This window comes from Girardinichthys multiradiatus, chromosome 19, assembly GCF_021462225.1.
Source record: "Girardinichthys multiradiatus isolate DD_20200921_A chromosome 19, DD_fGirMul_XY1, whole genome shotgun sequence".
NCBI classification, from domain to species: domain Eukaryota; kingdom Metazoa; phylum Chordata; class Actinopteri; order Cyprinodontiformes; family Goodeidae; genus Girardinichthys; species Girardinichthys multiradiatus.
Genome location: NC_061811.1, coordinates 18,930,356 through 18,957,640, shown reverse-complemented (window position 1 = coordinate 18,957,640; position 27,285 = coordinate 18,930,356). Strand labels below are relative to the sequence as shown.

Sequence of the window (27,285 nt, the reverse complement as noted above, 5' to 3'; positions counted from 1 at the left end):
GAGTGTGTCAGAGTTGGGGTGGACCATGATTTTTAGTCAGACTTGTTAAGTACTAATTGGCTTGTTTTGTGTAGTCATAAACATACTAAAAGCATGTACTCTGTTTATATGTAAGGTATTATTATTTTATGTCGCTGTCCTACCATTTTTTTTTCTGAAATGTTACATTTCAGTTCCTTAATAACTTTTACATTTTTTTTCTCTGTAGTGTTTTAAGTTAATGCAAACATACACCAGCCTTTAAAACAAGCTTTCCTTATGCATTGCCTGAGACCTGACCAAATGAGTCCCAAAACACATATTGAGCTTCTTATTTGTTAGGACGGGCAATAAATCAACATGCTAATACCTCCTTATTTCATTTGGGGTGGAGCTGATTATGAATTATTGCTAAGTCATTTAGGCTGTGCTAAATTATTAATCACCACCAGTCTATTGCTTTGATTTTTTTTTCACCACCAATTCTGTTAATTGAAATTATTCAAATCTCTGAGTCACAAAGGTTTAAACAAGAGGGGATTGATGACATGATGAATTGTTTCAGTCAACACAGATGGTGGAGTCTGCTAAGGTGATTCTTGATTCTCTAGATTTTCACTTGTTAGGTAAATGTGTAATTCCAGTGGACAAGAGTTTAAACAAAGTACCAGGAAGATATTTTGACACCCAAAACTACTCCATTCAGAAGGCAGAACATTCGAGAATACTATATAATCAGCAGTAAATATTTCTGATTGGTAAAGCATTCTAGGAGTCTTCTTAACATTTTTAGGGATGCGTAACTTTCACATTTGAACCGATATGATACCAATGCCCAGTACCTGAGAATCGGTATTGGTACTCAAAAGTACCAGTTTTCTCTACTTTTGTGTGTTTACAGGTATGTGGTAATAAATGTTAATTTGTTTAATAATAAAATATCAAAATTCTTCAGTTAAACATATCTGTTTCTCAATATATAAACTTTATTGAATATATCAAAATAACATCCAACATTTCTTCTACCATGTCGCTGGCTGCTGACGACGAGTCGCTAACCGATGCAGGCGTCCTAACAGTGCAAATGCAGGAGTTATAGCCGTATACACCACTCCCTCAGTGTCACAATGATCCGTTTAGGTACCGAAACATAGTGCAGTTTGAATTTACGTGAATCGGTACTCGGTAGTACAGACGGAATTCTGTGAGTATCTATAAAAGTATCGAATTCGGTACCTATCCCCACTGTCATCTGATGGTTTTGTGAGGAGGGATGTCACATCGAGGATTTGTTGAACTGTAGCTGGCTCATGTTCTGTTTGTGTATTATTTGCCCTGTGTTAAGGGTGTACCTCAGGGCTCGACCCTTGGCCCAGCATGGTTTTAGATATGATATTATTTCCATAGATTTGAGTAGCATTGATTACATTAAAGGAAATATTGCAATTTACTGTTCACTGAGAGAACATTACTGACTATCAAAAGTCAGATACCTCTGCAGTTGGTACTCTGTTCTTTTTACATAATACAAATAGGTTACAACCATTGTTTAACACTAAAGGCAGTTTCTTGTAGAGCATGTGCTCTACCTTTCTGTGTTAGTTTACAGCAACGTTATCAGTCAACAGCCACGCAGTAAGGCCACTCTCTAGTCACAGAGTCTGCTAACACCCCATGCACAAACACCATTTTATTTCTAATTCTTGGTTGGTGCTCATCTTTGCAATTTTATCGTAATATTTACAAAATTTGCATTACTTAAATCGTTTATTTAACATCCAGCTTGTTTGTGTTTCTTGTTAACATTTTTATACTTAAAACTTTCATCCTGTAAATAATATATTGTTTATAATTACCTAAAGAAGTAAGTAGTTTGCAGGGTCATTTCAAGCTGTTGCAGCCAGAAACTGGAATTCTTTCCAAAAAGCACAAATCCACCTAGAAGCCCACCTTTTTTCCAAAATACTTACTATCCTGTTTGCAATATTTTATATTAATTACAGTCATTCTTGGACAGTTTTCTATAATGAATGAAGACAAATTGTGTTCTAATAGAGAACGTTAGTCTGGTTTAAACCCTGCTTTGTGGCTGTGTTTCAGTGAGTCTGACCCCAAAGATAAAAGGGACTACATCAGGCCTGTGAAATAAGGCTAGCAGACCAAATTGGCCTGAAGAAATTGAAAAGATAAAACATGTTATATCTGACATTGTAATGAATGCTGGCAGCAGGAGCAAGGACCCTTTATGTTCTAAATGTTAGATTAGCATCTGGATTGTGTCCCGCCTGTGATTGTTCGTATACTTTCTTTTCATCAGTGAGGTCAGACCTCAGTCTGCTCAAATTTAAATCACAGCGAGCCTCAGATGTCTGTGATTATCTCACTCGAAGGGCGCTCACATTACATCTTCAACGGAGTCCTGACCTTGTCACCTTGCCATTCGAACAATACAGTTTGGTTGCTCCTCATATCACCCTCCCTCACTTTCTCCTCTAATGTTTGGTTTAGTTCAAGACCTAAAATTACAGGCTGGAGTAAGATGATATCAGAGCACTGAGTTATTCCAGGGTGTGATGCTGCATCGTTGCATAAGGACTGAGCTCAAGTTCACTTATCAAGATTGTGGGACTCTTTAAATTTTTTTTTTTACTCTCCATTTTGCTTCTTTGTCCCCGTATGCTGTCTGCTCTGCTGCCTGCTATTTCTAGGCTCAGAGACCCTGTTTCAATTTTTATAGTTTTGCTTGTTTCCCCCTGTAGCTAGCTTTAAAACCTTTATTCTTTCACTTAGAATGGACCAGATTTCTTTCATCCACATCCCATTTATGCGCCTCTGAAACCCTTTATCCCCCTGTGCCCTATCTCGACTCTGTGTGTACGTGTGTATGTTGAGGAATGCAGCTATTGTACAACAATCAGCCTAAATCCCAGCCTCACGAAGACACTTAGAGAGAACCGCTTGCACACCTGTCTTGTTTTTATGCCCTGTGGCAGGGCAGCGGTGTACTGTAGCAGGATGTGCTCGTTTGTGAGTGAGTGCAGCTGCTTTTGGCCATCCACGCTGCCTCCTCGTTTTCAGCTTCATTTCCCCCCCTAATGAAGATTCAGAGGCAGCGCAGCTACTGGCGCAGGCCAGGAGAACTGAGCAGAGGAGGGTGGGACGGGGAAGAAGCAAAGCGCAAGGAAATGACAGCAGGAGGATGAAGGAGGAAAAAATTTAACCGTGATGAAGGGTAAGGAAGTGGGAAGAGAGGCAAAAACAAAGTGTGGGAGAAGCACAGCAAAAGAAAAGAAGAAATTATGAAATAGACAGAGCAGCTATAGCAGAGAGCCACAAAGGAAACGCAGATGAGTTTTGCGATAAAGATGACTAGAAAGAAAGTTACCCCCTCTCTTTCGCTGTCTCCTAATTAGCTCTCTGGCTGTGATGAATGGCGCAGCACTTAGGACCCAATCGGCAAGCCGACCTTGTCATGTGTGCTGATGGGGTGGGGTGACTCTCACACCCCCGCCTCCTCTTTCCTCCTCTCTGTATTGTACCACCTCCTGTGGAAGCAGATGCCGCTAATATCTGGGTTTGTGTGTGTTTGTATGCATATTCACTCCCTCTATGGGTTTTAGTGTGCTCTTATGGCTTATACATCAGCATTCATTCAAACGCAACCTTTGTTTCATTTGATTTTTACCCTGCAGGCTTAGATATAATGATGTTGTCACTGACGCTAGCATTCTCCCTACCTACACATGTTCAACCTCAGAAATCAGCAACTCCTCTGTGAACCCTGGGTAGTTTTTAGAGTTTCAGAAATAAATCCAAACTCGCAGATACATGCAGTTACTGCGACGACCATAAATCAAGGGTGAAAATATCCAACTAAGGAGAGCGACAGTTATTTGTGACATAAATCTTTAGAAACACCTGTGTTCCATTATCTGTTTTTACGCTGTTGTCAGATCTGGTCTGGCTTGGCTTTACAAATGTACAAAACCATGAAAAAATGTTTGCCCTCTTCTGTTTTTGCTTTATGTACATTTTAAATCATTTAAACATAACTGTTCCATTTAAGGTTATGCCACAACATCATAATAAGGTTTAGGTCCCGGACTTTACCTAGGAAACTCTAAAAAACTTAATTTTGTTTTGTTTTCTTCAGTCATTCAAAGGTTTTTTAGGTGGTATGTTTTGAATCAAGTAAACTTTTCACATTGAGCCAGGTTGGTTTGGATGGCTTTTCTCCCTGGAAAAGTAAAATCATAATTTGAAAACTGCATTTTGTATTCACTCAATTATTTTAATGATCTAAACCATTAAGCTTTGACAAAAAAGCAAAATATGTAAGGGTACAAAAACTTGCACTGCACTGTAGCTTGCTGCAGTTACCTACAGATATGTATTCTGCAAAAAATGAAAAATTTAACTTTGAATACTACCTTTATGATAATATTTCAGTGCATGGAAGGAAAGATTAAGTTATTACAGTTTAAAAAAAGACAGCAGTAATGTTTTTAGGTGATACAACAGCTCTCAGCTTGATATTTTGGCTGCCAAAGATGGAAATGCTCTTTAAAAATAAAAATTAACAATTCAGACGTAAAGTGATTTGTACTTTGGGTCTCCTGCTGGGATTATTGTCTAAAGAAGCCAAAATTTAAATTATGGTTGACTTAATTATTTAACACATAGCCTGTCATTACCATCCACTTAAACTGAATGTAATTTAGGATATTTTAAGGGTTTCTAATAATATTTTACCTTATTGTCTTATATTACCTAAACACAAAGAAACAGCTGTTGGTTTTTTGCTGAATCACATCATTAAACAAAATAATCTGAGCATCATCAAATTTCTTAAAGTTACATTGATGTTATGTAGAAACAGAAAGATCTGGGTAAGTATGAAAAGTATTGGAAAATATGTGTATTTCCAGACTTTATTTCACATCCCACTGTCTAAATATTTTGTCCTTCCTTCATACTTTGAGAACTCATACTTTCAACCTCATACACTTTCTTGTGTCCTTCCTACCTTGTATCCTTCCCTTCTCGCACCTTTTATTCATTTTTTGCTCTACTTTTTTTAAACCATCATGGGATAAATATGTTTTGTGTTGGAATCTTGTCTGGACCCCAGGGGGGTAAAACCCTAAATTAGCCAAACCTGTTTTAAAGAAAAAAACCGTAAGGATGGAGCTCCAATGACTTTTAACGTGCTGTTTTTGCTATTTTATTTTTTATTTTTAATTAAAACAACTTTAAAATTAAAACAACTTGATTTCATTTTTCAAACGGATAAAAACCCACATATTGTAATGAAGCTCCATCATCCGTCAGGTTAGCTGTTTTACCTTCTCAAAGCAGTTGTAAGGTTATAAATCTGCACTGTCGACACTCAGTCCTGTTCATCTTCTGCAAGGTTTGAATCAAGCTGTAGTTAAATGACCAGTAAATCTTCACTCTTTTATTGCACAAGACTTTCTGATTTTTTTTATTGAAGGTTTCTATGTTCTTACTTCTTCCAGACATTGTACGATGTAAGGTATCTGCAATTTTGTGTCATCTCTTGTAAGAGTCGCATTACAGCTTCTGTGTTTTTGTTAAGATAAAAATAATTGTACAGGAAAAGGTGACTGTGGGCTTATTTCATGACTGTGTTGCAGGACCTTTTTAAAAGATATTTATAACACAAGTGAAATAATACATTACCTACTGATTATGGCTTTTAAACTGGTTTTAAAACAAGCTGGTACTTTCTCTCCTTTTTAGTCTGAAGGATGCTTTACAAATTCCAAGAATAGTTTAACATTTTAGTCAGACTATAGAAAAATGTTCTTCATCACCTCCACCTTTCATTATAGAGAAGACACCTTTTTATTTTTGATGTAGGGTAAATGTGTTATGTCTTTGTTTAGATTGGTTTTAAATTCCTTCAAATCGCAACAATGAACTCTTCACTCCAGCAGTTTCAAGAATTGTCTTCTACCTCACGCAAGCGTTTCCACCCCAGAATCCTATTTGCGTTTAAAGTATTGCTGCCTGAAAACCTGAACCTCAAACACATTCAATTTGGATTTCAGCCGTGCATATGCAGACTTTTCATGATGTAGCACAAATGATGAAATCTTGAAGTCCAGGGGTTCTTCCACTGAAAGACTGAAGACAACATGCTAATTCTCCATGGTCTAGTTTAATTGGGTCAATGAGTGTTAAAGAAAAACAGATCAGAGGCAAAGAGGATAAAAAGAAGTAACATAGAAAGGTTTGGGTGGGAAACTAACTAAGGAGTTCTCTAAATATAACAAATAAAAAGTATTTACTAGAAAATACCATTAAATATGTGGCTGAACGTTCAATTAAAACCCTGAAAACCTAAAGATAATTAACTTTGTTGTGTTCTGTCTTTTATTCCAGTTTTTAGTTTTTGGAAATTACCTTTCAGTCTGGTGAAATATTTGCTTATATTATTATTCAAATGCAAAAGTTTTTCAAACGAAGCCTGGATTGATGTGGAAAAAGAAAAGAAAATCTGGATTTCCAGACTTTAACTATTCTATTGTCTAAACGCTCCATCCATCCATCCATCCATCGAACTAAATCACAACAGCTGACACAGTATTAAAGCACAGATACAAGCCGAGCACCGACACATGGCAATACTGTTAAAATAGTAGCGATTAGAACAACAGCCTATTATCACAGTGTTTTGTTACAGAAAGAAATATGTTTTAAGTTTAAAATGAATACCATGTGACTGGAAACTTGGATAGATTAATCAGTATTAAGACAACATAAGTCAAATGAACCCAAGGAATGGCTACAAACAAACAGTTAACAATAAAAGCCGTTCCACACAACTGAGCAAGTCACTCCTGACCAAATTATTCACTTATTCATTTAGCGAAGGCAGCAATGATTAAGTTTGTCATCGTTTTTGTCAGATTATGGCCAAACTGTAGCTTCCTTAAAACCTAAGCAGCTGGAAAAAAATAAGCTATAAAAATTAGAAAAGAGGTAGCTCTTTCAGTGCTGGATTCACATTTCTAGAACTTTCTTGAACTTTGCAAATGCAGTATGGAAATGAGAGCCAGAGCCTTAAAAAAGGAATAGATCAGATTGTAATAGGGATTTATTGTACCTAAAAGTTGTCATATAGAGGACAGTAGATTGCCTCAGCTGAATTGCATGACTCATAACAAAGCCAGTCGGTGTGGCGTCCCCCTGACATGTTGCGACTCTTCTCCTCTACAGAGCAGTAAGAACTGGCGGGCTGCAGTGGATCTGACGGGTCGGTTGTTGACAGCTCTTGGTCAGGGATACGGAAAGGCCGGCCAGCCAACCTCCCACACCACTGACTCACTGCAGGTAGGGACTTATTTTCATTCATCCATTCCTCTGCGTCTGTACCAATCAATCTTTGTGTTTCTGTGGGTAGCAGAGATCACTGAAGCCAAGAAAACTCTTGTAATTCACTACAATCTAATAAGTCTTTAGCAGCAAAAAAAACTTCCTTATATATATATATATATATATTGTATATTGTTAATGTTGGGTTGTTCTCCTGATGCACATCTGGAAATGTTGGACTGCATTTTAATACAGATGGTGTTTAAGTGGCACGGCTCAGAAATTACATTTATTTAGAGGTTTTTTAATGCTAGTGCCCAAAACATTTATACAGTGTAGCAGAAAAACTTTGTTAGAACTACTTTTTATTGTCGTTCTGAGAATGAAATATTGTTATTCAGTCACATCTTAATGGACATTTATCATCTTAATAGTATTTGTTTTGAATAAACACGCATAGAGGTATCCCGAGGATGTGACATTCCTCTTGTAGGACATGCACAGTTTCACCTCCAGTATATTTGGATGTGCAGCGGAATAACTTTTGCTTCTCCACAGACTTAGACTAAGAACACGGAGAGACAAAGTATTCTTTCATCCTAGCTGACAAATATAGACTCTGTAATCATCATTTTATTCCATATTTAAAGCTTTAATTACACAGGAAATTACAGCTCTATTCAATGATCTGATTCAGAACTGAATGATCCTTTTTAAATCCTCCAGCCTTAATATTTCTTTGCTACGACATTTTCATTGTTGGAATGTGCTATTGCTTGGTGGTCAAAGGCTTCAGAGGAAGACGAGGTGAGTTTAGGTACCTGTGTCAGGTCCATGGTTGTTTTGGTCTTCCTGCCGTGATATGGACTTCCAGAAGGAAGATAGTTTTTCTGGTTCACATGCTTAGAGACACATTAGTGTGTAGTCAGAGCTCACGACTTCAAAAGGAAAGGTTCATCTATGGGAGATTCTGATTAGTCGCTCCCACACGATCATATGGAAGACACAGTTTGTGTTTTTCAGTCCTGTCTGCTTTCCTTTATCCCTTCAATCCTTAGTTTCGCATTCGAATGTCGAGGCGTTTGCCAAAACATCCCCTTTTTGCTGATAGCCGCGTCACACCAGGAACAACCTGCAACCACAAACACGTTTGTTGAGAGGGTTGAACTGTGGCTGGCCCTCTGAGATGGTGTTGAGGCACTGGAGCGTGCTGCCAGCGTGTGACTCCTGGACCAAGGAGAGACTAAAGTCTTCTGCTGCACAGGCAGGATTGTTTATAGTACTTAACACAGTGAGATTCAAGGTCACAAAGATACTCAAGGACAAGGACCCTACTGGGATTGACTTTAAACCTCTTTTCCTCTTGTCCTCATCCTTTGAGAGCGAGTTGGCTAGATCATCCGTATACAGCCGAGGAGACTTTTTTTAAGCAGGATTGAGGAAAAGTCTGCGGAAAAGCTTTCAACTGTTAGAGCTTGAATTAGTTGACTGATTGATTACAGCCAACAACTTTTAATATCTGATCAGCAGAGGCAGATATTTTTCTGTTGTCTTTGTTTTTGTTAATCTGCTTTGTTGCTTATGTTTTCATCAGTAAATACCTGTACATACAGGTTAGTCCAACTAACCCGTACATACAGGTTAGTCCAACTAACCCGTACATACAGGTTAGTCCAACTAACCCGTACATACAGGTTAGTCCAACTAACCCGTACATACAGGTTAGTCCAACTAACCCGTACATACAGGTTAGTCCAACTAACCCGTACATACAGGTTAGTCCAACTAACCCGTACATACAGGTTAGTCCAACTAACCCGTACATACAGGTTAGTTGGTCATGAGTCCAAAAGCAAAGGTGTGAAATAACTCTAAACATTAATATATTTTAGATTCTTGAAAATAGCCACCCTTTGCTTTGATGACTTCTTTGCACCCTTTTGCATTCTCTCCATGAGCTTCATGAGGAGGTCACCTGAAATGGTTTTCCAAAGAGTCTTGAAAGAACTTCCCAGAGGTTCATTGAGAGACGGCCAAAGGTTAATATTTCAATCATCACAGCAAAGGGCGGCTACTTTAAGGAATCTAAAATATAAAACATTATTAAAGTTATTTTACAATGTTTTGTTTGCTACATAATTACATATGTGTTTTGATGCCTTCAGTGAAAATCTATGCACAATGTAAATAGTCATGAAAATAAAGAAAACCATTAAATGAAACAGTGTGTCTAAAACCTTTGACCTGTGGTTTATACATATTTATGTATAAAACAAAAAAAAGGGGATTTGTTTATTTATTTGTTTGACATGTGTGTTCCAGCTTTGGTTTGTGCGGCTGTCTCTTCTCACCAAATTGAACCTTTTCCAAAATGCTGAACTGGAGTGTGAACCCTTTGGAAACCTCGACCAACCAGATCTCTACTATGAGTACTATCCAACTGTTTACCCTGGGAGGAGAGGTACGAGCATCTTCACCATATCGTTTTCTGGTTTTGACACTCCATGTAGGATGTGCACTTTTAGTTTTGACCATACAGGTCAGACACTCTGGAGTTAGATACTCCTCAGCTGAACAGCCATGCATTTATTGTTTCAAAATTCTTTTTATATTTTATTTGTCCAAAAGCTTTTCCACAAAATTTGCTCACAGAGAGTTTCAAATTTAATAGTATGATTAATAACAGCACTGAAAAGCTGCTTTAAAACTCTTAGCTTAGTTCTGAAAGCATGCTCTCCTACATTTTTGCATCTTAACCAAGTTCTTTGGATACACTAGCACACCACTGTCCTATTAAATATTCAAAGGAAAGTTCTGGCAGAAGCTTGATATCAGACTGTATCATTGAGAGCTCTGCTTGTCTCCAGCAGTTCTTTGGTTTTGTTTTTCCTCTTTTTCTACTGCATGAATTGCTCTCTAATGTATTCCCATTACTTTGGATATGCTTCGCCCTCGGGCTACCACAGGGAAGGCAGCAGCAAAGACACAGCTGCACATACACAACATTTGAAGCTACACTGCACAGCCTTTTAAAGAGAGCACCGATTGACTTTCCATTGCTCAATATTAAACGCTTTATGCCCTGCTAGGTGTTCAGAGACAAACTGGCGTGAGTTGTGTTGCCTAGCATCAGAATTCGAACATGTCTTTACTCAAGCCCTTGCATCGACTATCTATTACCCGCGATCATATTGTGTGAACGCCTTAAGAGACAGCTGCCCCATGTATCGCTCTCCTAAAGGATTGAGATCGAACGAGCACTCAAATAATAAGGAGTCAATGTTTGTGGGGTATTTGTTTTGTAAAGTGAAAACTCAGAGACAGAAGAAACTTCGCTCTCTCAGTAAAAGCCCTCAGGTTATTATATTTTTTTTTTATTGTTGCAAATAAAAAATTGTAGTTTTCATAAAAATTTACCCTTTACCAATAGTTTTAACTCACCCAAATACATTCTGTGTATGTTGTTTTTTAAGATATGTTCACAGCAGCAAGCAGAGATGAAATTACCTTTTCTCTAATGTTAAACCTTCTCAGTTACTCTCAATAGAAATGAACTGAAACAGCGAAGTGTTCCCAAATCTAAATAATATCAGAAACTTTGCTCCGTTGTTCTACTGCTGCTCTGCCTACTTTCATTCTTTAACCAGCTTTGGAAAAAAAAACTTCTTGTTCATCTCTCACATCCTCCAAAATGTCTCAGGAACTGAGTCAGGTTTTGAACCATTCAGCAGCAACAAGGAAGATTGCATGTGAAAATGGTCTGAGATTACCTACAATCAATATAATGGCTGTAAATAATCTCAGGCCATATTTAGCATTTCTACACTGCAAGATCACATTACATTGATGCCTCACAAATGTGAGTTTGTAAAAGTCTTCATTTACTGCCGATAATCGGCACCGAACTGTTTGCAGACACTTTTACGCATTTTGTAAAACTAATTAAAGATTGTTGTTGCTAGAAACAGCTTTTGTTTTTTTCTATGCCAATACTCACAAACTACAGAAAGAAATACATATTAATAAACACACAGTGGTAAGGTCAGTTATTCCTCATAGAGGCTGAAGCAGGATATAGGTAGAGCTACTGAGAAAGCTAAATGCTGTGATGTCTATTGAAGAATTTGATCCTCTAGTCATTTTATATAATCAGTAGACCATTGAAAATGACTTTATATTACTTGTGATAAACAAGTATTTAACTAAACCGTTGCATTTTTCTACATCTGGAAAGTCGTTTTGGAAAATAAAAACACTTAGTTGTAGTTTTAAATGAAAATCTTTATGAACCTCTCCTAAAACGCTTTCTGTTGGATTAACAACCATCACCAAATATACTACTGGCCTAGAGATGGTACTTACACTATATGATTAGCTAATATTTATTGCAGAACCAGGAGCACTTTGGGATACTGATGTATGAAATATCCCATGTTGGACTGCTCCTTTTTGTGTCCCAAAACGTCTGGTTTGAAAAGACCAAAACTCCATAAGTACAAAATACTGAAGAAGCTAAAGAAACAAGATTTTTTATAGAAAAGGTTGTAGTCTTTCTGTCAGCAAAATGAACAGACAATAAAGTGGCTTTCTGGTAGAATATTTGAAAGCTTTAATAAAAAGCTTTAACAACGTTTTTTCCAACAGAGTACTGTGGTTTCAGTGAAGAAGGTTGATGGGAGAGTCTGTCAACTCGTTTCTTTAGCAGTTTTAGGAACCGTCAACACCGAATAACCAGCAACCACAGTGAGGTGCTTACAGTGTTGGAAAGGCAGAACCTGTGGTGTTATGAAGACTACAGGATCAAGATGTGTTCTAGTGATAGCAGCTATTTACATAACAAACATGCCTAGGCACTTTGATTTTAATGAAATAACTATCCATACTGCCAAAGAATCTTCTAAAAAACACCTCAACAAAAGACTGAATGAGTCACATCAGAAGATAAAACTGTAAAACAGGACAGCAGTAAAAACAGTATGTATTATGGGGGAAAACAAGAGTGTATCATGGCCTCCATTTTTAGATGGTGAACACAAGCGGATAGAGAATATAGATAAAAATTGAGATACACTGACTGGCAGAAGCAGCAGCCAAAGATGGAGTCGCTCGCAGAGTTTCAGATCAGATCACAGTATCAAAGAAACCCTGATCAAAGCCTGGGGACTCACCTGAACACAGGCTTTTGCTCAGGGGTGTGTGTGTGTGTGGGTAGGTGGGCGGGTGTGTGTGCGTGCGTGCGTGGGTGTGTGTGTGTAAGAGTGTGAATGATGTAGAGGCAGGCAGAGGGATGAGGCAGGGAGATGAGTGATGGAGCTGTGCGGCACACAAAGATGGAGAGATGAGAGGCTTTAATAAGCAGCCATACGTAGCTCAGTGCCATCTGTAGGTTCCTGCCTCCAGGGCTGTGTACAGTCTGTGTGTGGGTGGATGGCTTTATATTCTCATCTTTCTGTCTTCACTCTCCTGCTTCGTTTCCATCCCACCCCGTTCCATATTGTCTCCTCTTCCTCACACATTCTCTCCCTCCGTTTCCTGTCTTCCTTTCACCCATCTCCACCCTTTTTTATTTGTCACCCAGGCTCAATGGTGCCTTTCTCCATGCGGCTGCTGCACGCCGAGCTTCCCCAGTACCTGGGCAAACCCCAGGAGGCTCTGGACCGCCTGTACAACCTCAAAACCATCTGCCTTGCTGTTAGTACACACACAAACACACACACACACACACACAGACCAGAACACAGCCTTAAGATGCAGTTTTTAAGTCTTCAAACAATTTTAGAAGTCCCTAAACTTACCCAAAACCTTGCCACAAAAAGCATCTAAAAAAGAGGATTTGGACAAAAAAGTTAAACTTTTACTTAAATTATTCTAAATTTTACAACATAAAAATCCTTAGAATAACTTTTTAAGACTAGTTAACAGAAATCTGTTTTTAGCTACTTAAATAATGCCATAAATTCAGGTAGCATTCCTGAATATAAAATACTAATATGTACTGATTTAAAAAAAAAAAAAAAAAAAACACAAAAGGTTTACATAGGAAAAACTAGCTATTAAAAACTGGCCGCAAAATAAATTCAAGATTAAGATAAAGTGAAATTAACTAAATGAAAAATCAGTTTTTTGAGCTCATATACATTAACCTCAAATTTAAATTTACAAAACAAATTGATACACACGTGCCCCCAAGTAAAAGAAGGAAAAGGCCTTAAAAACTAAATTCATAGACAGATAAACCTTGTCCATGTTCTTTTGTCAAAGCACCAGTTGTTTGAAATGGTTTTATTGTTGTTCTATTGTGGATTTAAAATGTATCTCATGAACCTTTACAGAAAATATTTATGTTAAACATAATTTCTGCTGGATCTTAAATTAACGCTTTAAAATTAAATATCTCATTTAAATCCATACAGACCTCCTGTGCCAAGTCTTTACATATATTAGGTTAAACCTTAAATTTGAATCTTTGTTTTTTTCTTATTATAATCCAGCTTCTGCTACTGAAACTGGCTTTTTGAATGTTTAAGCAATTAAAATCTAAACATCGTGTTTATGTTATCCACTACTAGCTTCCATGTTTTGAGAAACATTGAAAATAAATGAGGTTTGGCCTGAAAACCTGCTGTCAGTAACTGTTATGAAGGCTGCTGTATGATGTAAGGCCTAGAAGTTAGGTTATCAGGGTGTAAAAGTGCTGCTTTCACAATCCACAGTTGAAAACATCAACTTAACTCAAATTAAGTTGCTTCAGTTAATAAATTAGTTTTAGTAATTCATTTTGGTCCTAAATAAAAAAAAAATATTGGTTTTAATTTTTTATTTATTTACTAAAACTTGTTGAAACTCTGATTTAAAAAGAAAAAGAGCCCACATATAATCTGAGAACTTGTTTATTTTTTAATGCTTGTGCTACTTAAAATGCAGGCAGTAATTTGAATCATCCTCCATGCCTGCACAGATACTGGAAAACCTGGAGAAAGGCTTGGCAGAGGATGGCAGCATGATCACCCTAGCACAGGAGAACAGGCAAGGTAAGCATACACACCGCAGAGAATCCGACCTGGCTGCGTTCCCAGACTGCATCGCATCAAGGGAGGAAAGTCAGGTCACGGGCCTGAACAGTTAATCCAGATGCACACCTGGCGCAGGACTGCAGCATACCTCAGCCACACATACAGTCACACGGTCGAAACCACACACCTATGCAGTAGTAGTGTTTAGCCTCTCAGAGCTCCACCGCTCTCACTGAATATTAAATGCTCTCCACAGCTCTTCACGCCATTCGGATCAATACAGATCAATCCTGCCAATTCACTCACATCTGCACTGGTGTGCGTGAGGGAAAATCTACCCAGATGCATTTCCATGCTACCTGAATCAGACCTAGAATCAGGGACATGTAGCTTCTAAAAACTTCTTCAGCATCTGTTTATCAGTTTGAAAATGTGCCCAGCAATTGTTTCAGCTGAGCTAAATGCTGTAAAATTAGCTGGGTGACAGATGCACGAGTGTATCTATGAGGGCGCCTCAGTTCAGCCGGTTTCTCCTCCTAACAAAAGCAGCGTAATGGCTGTGTCCTCTTTCTCTCCTACCCACACAGACAGTCGATAACGCAGGGCCTTGCCTTCACACATCAGAACCCCACTGAGTGATTAGCTCTTCCCTCAGCTCCGTCTCCCACAAACACAGTGATGAATAGTAACAGGCTCTTCCCACAGCAGACAAAGAGGAAATGTACCGCAGTGTCTTCCTCAGCACCTCACCTTAAAATAGCACAGGTGTTACAGCTGGTTGTAATGAGAGGGATGGAGGAGCAAGAGTGTGGAGGCTTTTCAGAAAACTAGGATATCTCAGGAAAACCCAAAAAGCAATAGGAATGAAAATAGAAAGTCATTGAACCCCTCCCTTTTTCACCATCTCTCTTTCCTGTTTATAGCATCTCTAACGCTGTGGAGGTCTCGTCTCAGTCGGGTCATGTACTCCATGGCCAACTGCCTGCTGCTGATGAAGGTGGGTGCGCGTGTTTGTGTGTCACTGTGGGTGTGGGTCTCAGAGATCTCTGATGCCAGGCTAGTGGAGGATTCACAGTGAAATCCCCACAGACTGACCACTAATTGGATTCTTGGTCAGAGAAAGAAAGAGTGGAGAGCTAAGAGGGGGTGTTGGGGGTGGTGTGGGGTTTAAAACAAGCCATAGAGAGAAACACAGTGCCATCTACTGCTGAGAGATGAGATTGCAGTCAGTCCAGCTTCATTCCAAGCTTGGATTTCTGATCCTCAGCATTTATGTCTTACACTTTGTGTTTATTAATCAGCAAAAATCTGCTTCCTTTGAATTTGAAGATTCATTAAAGGATTTGAAGGCCCTGTACTGAAGACATTTGAAAGGTCAGGCTCCTCCAGTGCTTGGTGACCTTGTGGTTTCTCTCAGATCTGTAGGTTTTAGTAACTTGTAAGGTACCTTTTTAATATGTGTAGTTCTTTAACTGAGGGCTTGAAACTGATTCCAGACTGGCAGATTTTCAGATTAAGACTGAAGCGGTTTCTCAAAGACCAGTCTTGTAGTACAGCCAGTCCTTGCATTTCATTGTGGACTGTTTAAAATTAATTTAAAAGATTTATGTTATGCATGTATGTATTTAATGTCTTTTATGTTGTTAAAGGCCCTTCTGGGGACGTGCATCGCAAGTTAGCGACGGCTATAAATGTTATAGTGTTTTGTATTTGTTTATACTTAACCCTGTCCCAATGTAAATAAATAATAATCAACCGTAATAATATTATTATTATCGATAATGGTAATAATGGAGAAGTAGTTTTTCATGGCTTTGACGGAAGAAACGGGAACAAATGCACAAACAACAAACATTGTAGAAATCTACCAGAAAATGTATTTTTTACTAAGTTGGTAAAGTGTTGATAATAATACTGGTTCATCCCTTGAGTTTAGGATCCTTTTTGTGAAAAATAGTCAGTCTACAGATAGACCTGAAAGACCTTCCAAAAGCCTGAAGAGCTTTAGATCAAGAACATCTCTGGGTCTTTTGTTGGGAAAATGCAAAGAAATGAAAGTTGGATCCAGATTTAACTCATTTTTAAAGGCAAAGTCAAAAGTCAAAGGAGTTTTGTATCAAGCAGCGCTCAGATGCACAGACATGTTCTGTACACACTTCCTTCGCCCTCGCCCTCAGCTCAGTGCACACACCCCTCTCTGACCTCTCTGTGTCGCATCGCTCACTATTCCAGTCACCAGGTGAGCAATGTGTCTCAGTACAGCGTCAGGGTGGGAGGAGGGTCACAACGTCCTGCTAATACTCCACATGTTTGATAATGCTCTCCGTACACAAACTCTGCTCAGTTTACCTCACTCCAACCTTGTCTTCTGTTTCACTCCTTTTCTAGTCATTGTTTTCACGCTTTAATGCTTTTCTGGAACCCATTTGTCCTCAGGACTATGTTCTGGCAGTGGAGACCTATCACTCCATCATCCAGTATGAACCCCAGCAGAGAGTGCAGCTGCTCAGTGGAATCGGACGCATCTTCTTGCAGGTCTGTGCTTCACCAGATGGATGAATGGACTAAAGACTCCCTGGACACAGAATTGATTATCCATTGCACAGTGAACCTTATGCTCCAATAGACCAAATATGAAATCCACTTCGTCCACTGGTAAAGAGGCTTTGATAAACGGTTTGCAAATGCAAAGACAGTAAAGCAGCAATTAGTATTTGGTATTTTTAAACTGTAATAAAAGCAGGAATGTTTCTGCTTTTTGTCCATAACTTTTCCCTGTTAGATCAGTTCTTTGGGACATTTTTCTTTTTCAGAACATTTTATAACGCAACATCTTTTGACATATTCTAACTGATTTTCTAGAAAGATTTCCTAAAATACATTTGGAATAAAAATTAAAATCATGTATTGGTTCTGGTTCACTGCTTTACACCAATATCTTTCCTAGAATCAACGAACAATCAAAACTAGACCAGAAACAGGAGGTAGCTTTGTAAATACAGTGCCTTTAGAAAGTATTTTACTCTGTGGCACTTTGTAATATTGTGTCACATTTCAACCACAAACTCCATCGTATTTTATTGAGATTTTATGTGATGGACCAGCACAAGATGGTGACTAATTGGAAGAAAAATAATGTTTGGTTTGGTTTGCATTTGTTTTCAACCACGTTTTGCTAAAATGAAAAATGCAGGTTTTAGCCTTTGTCTCCACCAGCTTTGCACATCTAGAGACTAACGTTTTTGCCCATTCATCTTAGCAGAATCGATCCAACTCTAACCAGCTTTCCAGCAAAACTGCTATTTTTCTCCTTTTATTCATCAACCTTGAACCAGCTTAAGCACTCCCACAGCATTATGCTGCCAACACAATTTGCTTAAAATAAAAAAGTATCAATCATAATTTTTTTGTTCACTTCACAATCATGCACTACGTTTTGTGGGTCTATCACATAAAACCTTTGGTTGTAATGTAAAAAATCTCCACGGAAATAAATAACCCCTTCAACACACTGCATTTTCCTACTACTCCACCATAATTACTAACACTTTAAAGAATGGATTTAGACGAGGAGTTAAATTCTACCTCTTTTTGTCTGGGCTGCTTACTTTTAGTTTGTTTTGCATGTTGATCACCAGACTTGGAGCTGATTTGACAACGGCTCTGTGCTACATTACTGAATCTGTCCACAAAACCAAAGCAAAATTATGAAGAACATTTTGTTCCAGATGCATCTTTTTCCTCTTTGAGGTTCTTGTTTCAAGGTTTTTACATTTGTCCACTATTTAAAAGCACTCTGATAATTCCACGTCACTAAGCGTTTATATGTTGCTGTTACTCTCTGGGAAAAAGTCTTCTTTTTGATAATTATTTTCAATTGTGGCTTACTGTAAATACCAGCCATAAGCTTCCAGGTGTGTTCTAGATAAGAAGTCCCATATGTAAGAACGTTGTTGTTGCAGCTGCAAACAAACTGAAAGACTCAGAGAAAGGATGGTTTTCTTTTCTAAAACGGTGTTTACATCTTATTACATTTTTGTCTGCAAGGATTTTCCTTCATGTTTTCTCCAGCCATTTTAGGCATTTTTCATAATAATAATGTAGACAGACATGGATCAACAGTTAACGTATAGCTGCTTTGTTGTTTCCCAGATCGGAGATGTGAAAACTGCAGAAAGATACTTCCAGGATGTGGAGAAAGCCTACCAGATGAAAGGGAGTAACCTCAGTCATGCTACATGCGTTCTAATGAACAGGTACATGCAGATCAAGTGTTTTGCACCTATGGGGTAAACTCTATGCTCATCTGGGACAGAACACGTAAATCTCTGCGTGACACACTAAACAGGAGGTGAAATCTCTGCTGCTATGGCCTGAGCTGGCGTGGAGTATTGCACTACACTGACACGTGTTAAAGATTACTTGAGTAAAAGCTGTTCTGTTGTGAATTTGCTGCTGTGTTTGGGTTCGTTGTGGGTGAAGATATTCGTTGGCTAAAAGAAATCAGCAGAAATCCGAACCGAACCTTTTAAAATATTGATGTAAAAAAAAAAAATAACCATCCTTCAGATTAAACTAGTCTGTGCAGTGTGGCCAGCAGGTGGCAGCGTGTGTTAAATTGCAAGTCAAACAGAATTGATTATTAACTGGAATCAAACTGAAGAAAAATGCACAAAAATAGAGACATAAAACGTAAACGTGAAAGGCGTTTACAGAAGTTTAATTAAACTACAGCGATTAGCTTTTCACACCAATGCTCATGCATATTATTTACCCTGAAACACTTATAGTAGTATGTTAAGGTGGGTGATTCCTGTCAAACATCCTAAGAAATGCCAAGATATGACTTTTCCCAACATAGGATGTTATTTAAGTTCAGGTGTGTGGGATTTGGTCGCAGGGCTGTCGATATCCTGCATTTCTTTTTGTCAGTTCATGTTTCATCTGAACATAACTATTAGGCATTGGTCAACATGAGGTGGTCATGTTTTAACAAACCGGGTAAACATACCATGCTCTGGTGGTATTTAGATGGAGATTTTAAACTATACAGATAACATGATCTCATTGCCTTTTATGTGAAACAGAACAGCAGTTATTACTGCTTCTGCTAAAAATAAACCAATCTTTAATTTGTCTTTCTTGTAAGTGAAAGAAAAGTGTAGAATCCTTCTTTTAGCCAGCTGATCAGCAGTGTGCAGCAGAAAGTTAGGGATGGGCGGTGGGTAAATATGAAATACGTTGCTTTTTGCCTTAATGCATATAAAAAGATCAATTAAATGTGACTTTCCTGTTGATTATTCTGAGACAAGTACATCTGAGATTAACGTATTTTTGTCTGTTTTTCAGGGCCTTCGTCTACCTCAGTCAGAATAATTACGCTGATGCACATGCAACTTTCCTTGAAGTTTTAAAAATTGACCCAAAAAATCCCGTTGTAAGTATAATTATATCTTATAAACTATCAGAATTTGCTCCTGAGGAGCTTTAATTAGTACGAGGGGGTTTCTTTTATTGCAGAGTTCCCTGTTTTTTCTCTCACCCATTTTGAAACATCCTGCTAATTTCTCTGGAATGGACTTTTAAAAAAACTTTTACAGGCCAATAACAACGCAGCAGTGTGTCTCCTTTACCTGGGTCGGCTAAAGGAGTCCTTGGGCCAGCTGGAGGGCCTGGTGCAGCAGGACCCCGCCCTGTACCTCCATGAGAGCGTCCTCTTCAACCTGACCACCATGTACGAGCTGGAGTCGTCCCGCAGCACGCAGAAGAAGCAGATGCTGCTGGAGGCCGTGGCCTGCCGGGAGGGCGACAGCTTCAACACGCAGTGCCTCAAACTGATCTGAGAGGAAGGACAGCTGGGAGAGGACACTGCTGCTTTCCCTTGTTAATGATAGGTACTAAAGCTCTGTTTGGGTAGGAACTAAGCTGCGCTCCTTTAGGACAGCCAAGCGAATGCTTGCTGCAAATTTTCAGAGATGTTAAAAGGGGATGTTTGAGATCTGCTTTTATTGCACTAAAGTGATCCAAGCACAGGGGGGCCCAGCACTACAGTCATGTGAACAGCGACCCAGAAACCTTTCTTTCACTTACAGAATTTTGAGATTGAAATAATTTGAGGTGTACTTGTTTGTTTTGTTGTCTATGAAGCAGCTCTGCATAAATACAGAGGGAATTCATATCTGGCTCTATCCAAAGCTAAAAAACATCAACTAAGTAACACAATCTTTGTTAAACCTCTTCAAATTGTGTAGGAAAACAAATCATGTGAGGGTCATGTGATGGTGTTGCTGCACTAATCTGGCTGTATGTTTGACTGATGCACTTTTTAGGAGGGCTTTACTTCAAACCAGCTTGTCTTTCTTGAAACATTTTTCTTCTCTACAAACAGGGTTCCTACACATACTTCCAGACATTATTAAGACCTAAAATATCCAGAGTTCTTTTTAGGACAGTTTTTAACAGTATAAATAATAAAAACTGAATTTATCTCCAATATTTCCAAATTAGTGTGGATTTAAATACAGAACTGGCAACAGAAGAAAGAAAAGATGAAAACATGGACAGGCAGACGGGCAGAAACACGGGACGGATAAACATAAGACGGACAAACTAAAGGATGAAATGGATGGACAGAAAGAAGGCTGAATATAAATAAAGATTTCTGGTGGATGGATGGACTGACATACACAAAAAGAAGGATGATGGAAGGAAGACATTTAGACAATAGATTAAGGATTTAAAGTTCAAAAATACTTGTTTCTTCCTTACTTAGCCAGACCCAAAAGCGCTCTTCAATGAAATTCAGTAGATTTTCAGACTGCATAGGAACTGTGTGCAAAGAGGTTGTTTCTTTGATGGTTCATCCTTATCTGGGTACAGGTAGGTGAGGTTTTCTTTGCACAGTTCCAGCCAGCAGGTGGTATGGCTCGTCTGTGTGCAGCATAACTCAAAAGTTGTGGATGGATTTGCATTCAGATTTGAACAAAATCAGGGATACGGTTTGCTGCTGATCCAAATCCAGGATTTTTTTTCTCTTTGCTTGGCTGCAGTGTGGCGTCTCATTTTGCTCTTTTTAGCTCTGTCTCTTTCAGCTGTCACATGACCGTCTCCTTAAAAGGTAGCCATGACGAGGTCAACCAAGAAACAGTCCCTCTTTTGTAGTTAATGACCAAAGACACGATTGGCAGTGCTGTCAAATCTACAATAAACAAATTTCTGAAAAATGCCCTTCAGTAAATATATTTCGGAGAAATTCGAATGGAAAAAACATGAGCAGTCTTCAGATTTCCAACTTTTAGTCAGGTGAACCTATTGTTACACTACAGGAACTGCGGGCTCATAGTGAGACCAGGCATGGGCATTACCCTGAGCTTCAGACTCCATAAACTTTAAAGTTTTTAATGCAGCTTCTACAGGATTACCACTAGATTTCATCACTCCTGCAGTGAAAGTGAACGAGCCCCTCAGATTGCATCGCTTTCTTCTCGCTGAACACAAATGTAAAAAGTATTTGTAATCCAAAGTTGTACATATCTGAAGCATTGTCTAACTGATTATCTTATTGATTTTTGCTTCTTCTCCTTCGGTTTTCTTCATGTTTATCATATTTATGTATATAAAGAGAATGGTTTTATCCTAAAGAAATCTCTTGTATCACAGTAACATGCTGGAGTTATTAAAAATGGAATAAAAGACAAATTATTAGCAGCAGATTTATTTCCAATTAAAAACATATGTTGATCTGTCATAAACATCTTTTTTTCTGAGTGTGGAATTGGAAATTAGACTCAGTTTATTTATTATAAGTGAAGGCACTCATCTTATTTTTAGTGAAAGAAAGAATGCTTTTAGTAAAATTATTTCAAACTCCTAGACCTAAAATATTCATGAAGAGTTATTAAAATCAAAAGCAAAGAGAGTATCTAAAAAAGCTAATAAGTGAGCTCTTAAAAAGCATCATCTTATGTTTTAAACTATAAAGCACAATTGTCAGTAATCTCAGGCCTTCCAAGTAGGGGTGCACTGATCGATCAGCTTGATTTTCTTAATTTTATGTGATCACGATCAGCCGATACTTACATATGAAACTGATCTTATCTACCTCTGCAAAGGTCTGGAAATCAGCCACTGTCCCCTTTTGCTCTCCCATGAGAGAGGGCTGACTTACAGGCCCGCCGACCCGGTCACGTCTGCACGTGCGAGGTTAACAATAGTCATCCCACCGATTTTTCAGACCCCTCTGGTGATACTTATATTTTAAAGCACTACCTCGTGCAGTTAAAATAGTATTGTTTCACGGGTATTGTTCAGTGTTTTTCAATAAAATAAGATTAGAACTTTGAAAGGTGAATTGTGACCTTATAACACCACCAGTGTCAGTTATAAAAAAAATAATAATAATCTGTATCACCCAAAATCTGAGGTCAGGCTTTTTAAAGATCGGTGATAAGCCAGAAAAATCCAATCGGTGCACCTCAACTTTCAGGAGAAGATTTAATTCATCACCACGAAAAATCTGTGTTCATAAGCTGTCCGTTCTCCTCATCAGTCTTCTCATGAACCCACTGGAGGAGGTGATTTCCGCGTATTAGTCGGAGGGAATCTGCTCACTCTCGGGATCCCTGCAGCGAAGCCACATAATTATGCCGGATGTCGAAGTCATCGGCCGGCCGGTTGTAGGCCTTCCACACCGGCTCCCCTACGAACAGCCGCATGGCTTTGGTGTAGTCCTGCAGAAAGAAATAACACGGCTTTCAGATAAGCCGGAGTGCCCCGTTCAACAACCCAACCAGCCCAAACACATAAATTAGGTTCTGTGTAATAAAATACAATGACACAGGGGGAAACGGTATTGAACACGCTCAAAAAAAAAAATCTATTTAACACTTCAGATAAAAACCTTTTGGTTAAGACTGCTTCAAGATGCCCTCTGTATGGAGAAACTAGTTGCATGCATTGCTCAGGTCCATTTTGGTTCTTCCGCATAAATGCATTCAAGCTTTAGTTCTTTCAATAAATATCCATATTTACTAATACAATTTGTGATGTATTCAATGCTTATTTTACTCTCTTTATATAATAGCTAAACTGTTAAGTTGACAGGTACGTTAAATCTTAGATGTACCGTCTCATCCAGGGTGAAGCGGTGGTAGATTCCAGCCGGCAAGGTGATCAAGTCTCCCTTTTCCATGGCGATCCGGATCCATTGGTCCTCCTTGTCCCGGATATCAAAGTAGGCCTGCCCGTCAAGGATATAACGGATCTCATCATCCAAGTGTAAATGCTCCTCATAGAACATCTTCAGCTGAGGAAGACAAGTAGACCAAAACATGAAACTAATGTACCTGTCACTGGATACGCAGTCATGGCAAACAGAACTCAGTTTGGACCGAGCTTCAGTAATCAGACCAATGGCCTGACATTTGCTATAATTGTTATTTTTGCATGTCTCTATGGTATCACTCCAAACACTGCCACCTATTGGACACCCAGTGCAAGTTCACAAAATACAGGTCCTTCTCAAAAAATTAGCATATTGTGATAAAGTTCATTATTTTCCATAATGTCATGATGAAAATTTAACATTCATATATTTTAGATTCATTGCACACTAACTGAAATATTTCAGGTCTTTTATTGTCTTAATACAGATAATTTTGGCATACAGCTCATGAAAACCCAAAATTCCTATCTCACAAAATTAGCATATCATTAAAAGGGTCTCTAAACGAGCTATGAACCTAATCATCTGAATCAACGAGTTAACTCTAAACACCTGCAAAAGATTCCTGAGGCCTTTAAAACTCCCAGCCTGGTTCATCACTCAAAACCCCAATCATGGGTAAGACTGCCGACCTGACTGCTGTCCAGAAGGCCACTATTGACACCCTCAAGCAAGAGGGTAAGACACAGAAAGAAATTTCTGAACGAATAGGCTGTTCCCAGAGTGCTGTATCAAGGCACCTCAGTGGGAAGTCTGTGGGAAGGAAAACGTGTGGCAGAAAACGCTGCACAACGAGAAGAGGTGACCGGACCCTGAGGAAGATTGTGGAGAAGGGCCGATTCCAGACCTTGGGGGACCTGCGGAAGCAGTGGACTGAGTCTGGAGTAGAAACATCCAGAGCCACCGTGCACAGGCGTGTGCAGGAAATGGGCTACAGGTGCCACATTCCCCAGGTCAAGCCACTTTTGAACCAGAAACAGCAGCAGAAGCGCCTGACCCGGGCTACAGAGAAGCAGCACTGGACTGTTGCTCAGTGGTCCAAAGTACTTTTTTCAGATGAAAGCAAATTCTGCATGTCATTCGGAAATCAAGGTGCCAGAGTCTGGAGGAAGACTGGGGAGAAGGAAATGCCAAAATGCCAGAAGTCCAGTGTCAAGTACCCACAGTCAGTGATGGTCTGGGCTGCCATGTCAGCTGCTGGTGTTGGTCCACTGTGTTTTATCAAGGGCAGGGTCAATGCAGCTAGCTATCAGGAGATTTTGGAGCACTTCATGCTTCCATCTGCTGAAAAGCTTTATGGAGATGAAGATTTCATTTTTCAGCACGACCTGGCACCTGCTCACAGTGCCAAAACCACTGGTAAATGGTTTACTGACCATGGTATCACTGTGCTCAATTGGCCTGCCAACTCTCCTGACCTGAACACCATAGAGAATCTGTGGGATATTGTGAAGAGAACGTTGAGAGACTCAAGACCCAACACTCTGGATGAGCTAAAGGCTGCTATCGAAGCATCCTGGGCCTCCATAAGACCTCAGCAGTGCCACAGGCTGATTGCCTCCATGCCACGCCGCATTGAAGCAGTCATTTCTGCCAAAGGATTCCCGACCAAGTATTGAGTGCATAACTGTACATGATTATTTGAAGGTTGATGTTTTTTGCATTAAAAACACTTTTCTTTTATTGGTCGGATGAAATATGCTAATTTTGTGAGATAGGAATTTTGGGTTTTAAAGAGCTGTATGCCACAATCATCCGTATTAAGACAATAAAAGACCTGAAATATTTCAGTTAGTGTGCAATGAATCTAAAATATATGAATGTTAAATTTTCATCATGACATTATGGAAAATAATGAACTTTATCACAATATGCTAATATTTTGAGAAGGACCTGTATTTCCTCAAAACACATGACTTGTAGTCAGTCAATACTATGAGAAACTTGCAGGGGAAAAAAAAGGACATTAATAATATAAATTGACAAGCAAGGACACATTTTTTTTTTATGTTTTCCTTTTAGGTAGTGAAGAAAGTGCAATTCATTGTTTTTTCCATTAAAATGGACATTATGCATCACTAGCATGAAAATAAGTATACTGCTAGTAACGCTACCTACAAAGACTACATGAGGAAGAACTGACATATGTATGATGTAACTGAGGGTTTGTCATGTATCCAAACTCATGGGGGGAAAAAACAACACATCAGATACCTGGAGTATGAAAATAACCCGTTTCAGTATGGGAGTCTTGTTTGTGTGTTCCGTACTGTCGGATTTCTGTATAGATTCTAATATCATCAAACCTGTTGAGGAGTCTCATTTTCTTTATTCTTTAGAGCCATGAACAATACTGTTGCTGTTTGTAGAAATTAGTGTTGTTTAAATACTTCGACAGAATCCTCATTCCCAATCCTTATCTCTGGCTAGGCTTTTAAGGAGCAGAACAAACATTATTGTTTGTGACATACTTCAAAAAGTCTTATCTCGTGTTTAAAGAAAAATGACCACAATTTTTTTCCATCCCTAAAAGATGAATTAAACACTGAAAAAGAAATCCTGAGTGTGGTCATGCATAAAAGAGTTACAATGCTTCGACGTAAAGAGGAGTTCACAATCGACTCAATGCTGAAACACATACCCAAATCAAATGTTTGCACTGTTTATTATTACCATGAAAATATTTTTGTCATGACATTTATTATTTATCGTGACAATGAGACACTCTACAGTATGTTTATATATTGCAAAAACTAAAAGGATTGTTACTTTATGCTATTTTCTTCCCAGTTTTTTCAATGAGAGCAGAAATAAATATATATAGTTTTTGAAATGCTCGTTAGCGATTAAAATTACACTACTTAATGTATTTTGCGTTGATTTTTTTCGTGTTGTTTTTTAAGAGCAGTGTTTTGCGAGGCTTTGACTGCAGTCACTTACAAGTATAGTGTCATTAAAGTCTGCAAAGTTTTTGTTTGTTTGTTTTTAATACTTGTTATCATTATCGCAATAAAATACCGCGATAAACTTGCAGGGACCTACTCCCTACTCGACAGTATGCTTGCATGAGATGTTTGTGCTGATATTGTTTGGTTTCCACAAACATGCAGTTGTGCTTTAGTTGGCTTCTCGGCCAGTTTATACATACTGGAGCTCAAGCGTTACCTTTTCCTCATAGTTGGGTAGACTGTCCCTTTTAATGGTAATAATGTCCATATAGGAGTAGCCTTGGTCTTTTCGGATCTTCTCCAGTTCTGGATCTGATTCATAGATATCAGCATTCAACTGCAGGGACGGGGATATACAAAATAATTACACCAAGAGATGCTGAAAACGTTTTGTTTTGTGTAATTAGAGCCAAAGTTGTTACATGATTATAAAAAGTGTGTCCCTGTTTACTGAGGCAGAGAATTAGCTGAGGTAAGCGTGTACTTACTTTCCAGTAGAAAACTCCGAGTTTCTTCAACTCGTCCAGGGTAACGGGCTGATTCGGGTTCAGCCTGTGGGGCTTCCTCTGGTCCTCGTCCGAACCGTCCATGTACCAGGCTTCTAAACCCATATTAAACACTCCCAGCTCGCTTTTCACTCGGAATGAATTTAAACTTCAAATTAAATCTATAAATCTGTGGTATCTGACAAATGTGCGTTTGGCCCTAAAACCGACGTGACTGACGCTGTACGTTATGTTGTTACTTATTCAACCAATCAAAGTGAGGTGTATTGCACGTC

At 38.7% G+C, this 27,285-nt stretch overlaps 2 protein-coding genes across 2 annotated transcripts in view; one reads left to right on the top strand and one right to left on the bottom strand.

Annotated features, from left to right (window-relative positions):
* trappc12 (trafficking protein particle complex subunit 12) overlaps nt 1–22,037 on the top strand; it is a 39,781-nt gene extending 17,744 nt beyond the window's left edge. Inside the window, exons 4-12 of the mRNA XM_047344692.1 lie at nt 7,225–7,338; nt 9,643–9,781; nt 12,899–13,011; nt 14,279–14,351; nt 15,257–15,330; nt 16,770–16,868; nt 18,486–18,589; nt 19,683–19,770; nt 19,934–22,037. Of these exons, the coding sequence (XP_047200648.1) occupies nt 7,225–7,338; nt 9,643–9,781; nt 12,899–13,011; nt 14,279–14,351; nt 15,257–15,330; nt 16,770–16,868; nt 18,486–18,589; nt 19,683–19,770; nt 19,934–20,176 (1,047 nt within the window). The 3' untranslated portion in view covers nt 20,177–22,037. The remainder of the gene's footprint in view (nt 1–7,224; nt 7,339–9,642; nt 9,782–12,898; nt 13,012–14,278; nt 14,352–15,256; nt 15,331–16,769; nt 16,869–18,485; nt 18,590–19,682; nt 19,771–19,933) is intronic.
* adi1 (acireductone dioxygenase 1) lies at nt 22,032–27,246 on the bottom strand. Its single transcript, XM_047344693.1, has 4 exons — nt 26,993–27,246; nt 26,722–26,841; nt 23,458–23,637; nt 22,032–23,062 (listed from the first exon to the last, which is right to left on the bottom strand). Exons 1-4 carry the CDS (start codon nt 27,113–27,115, stop codon nt 22,940–22,942), a joined length of 546 nt encoding a protein of 181 aa, XP_047200649.1. The 5' UTR covers nt 27,116–27,246; the 3' UTR covers nt 22,032–22,939.
* Between the last annotated feature and the right edge of the window lie 39 nt (nt 27,247–27,285).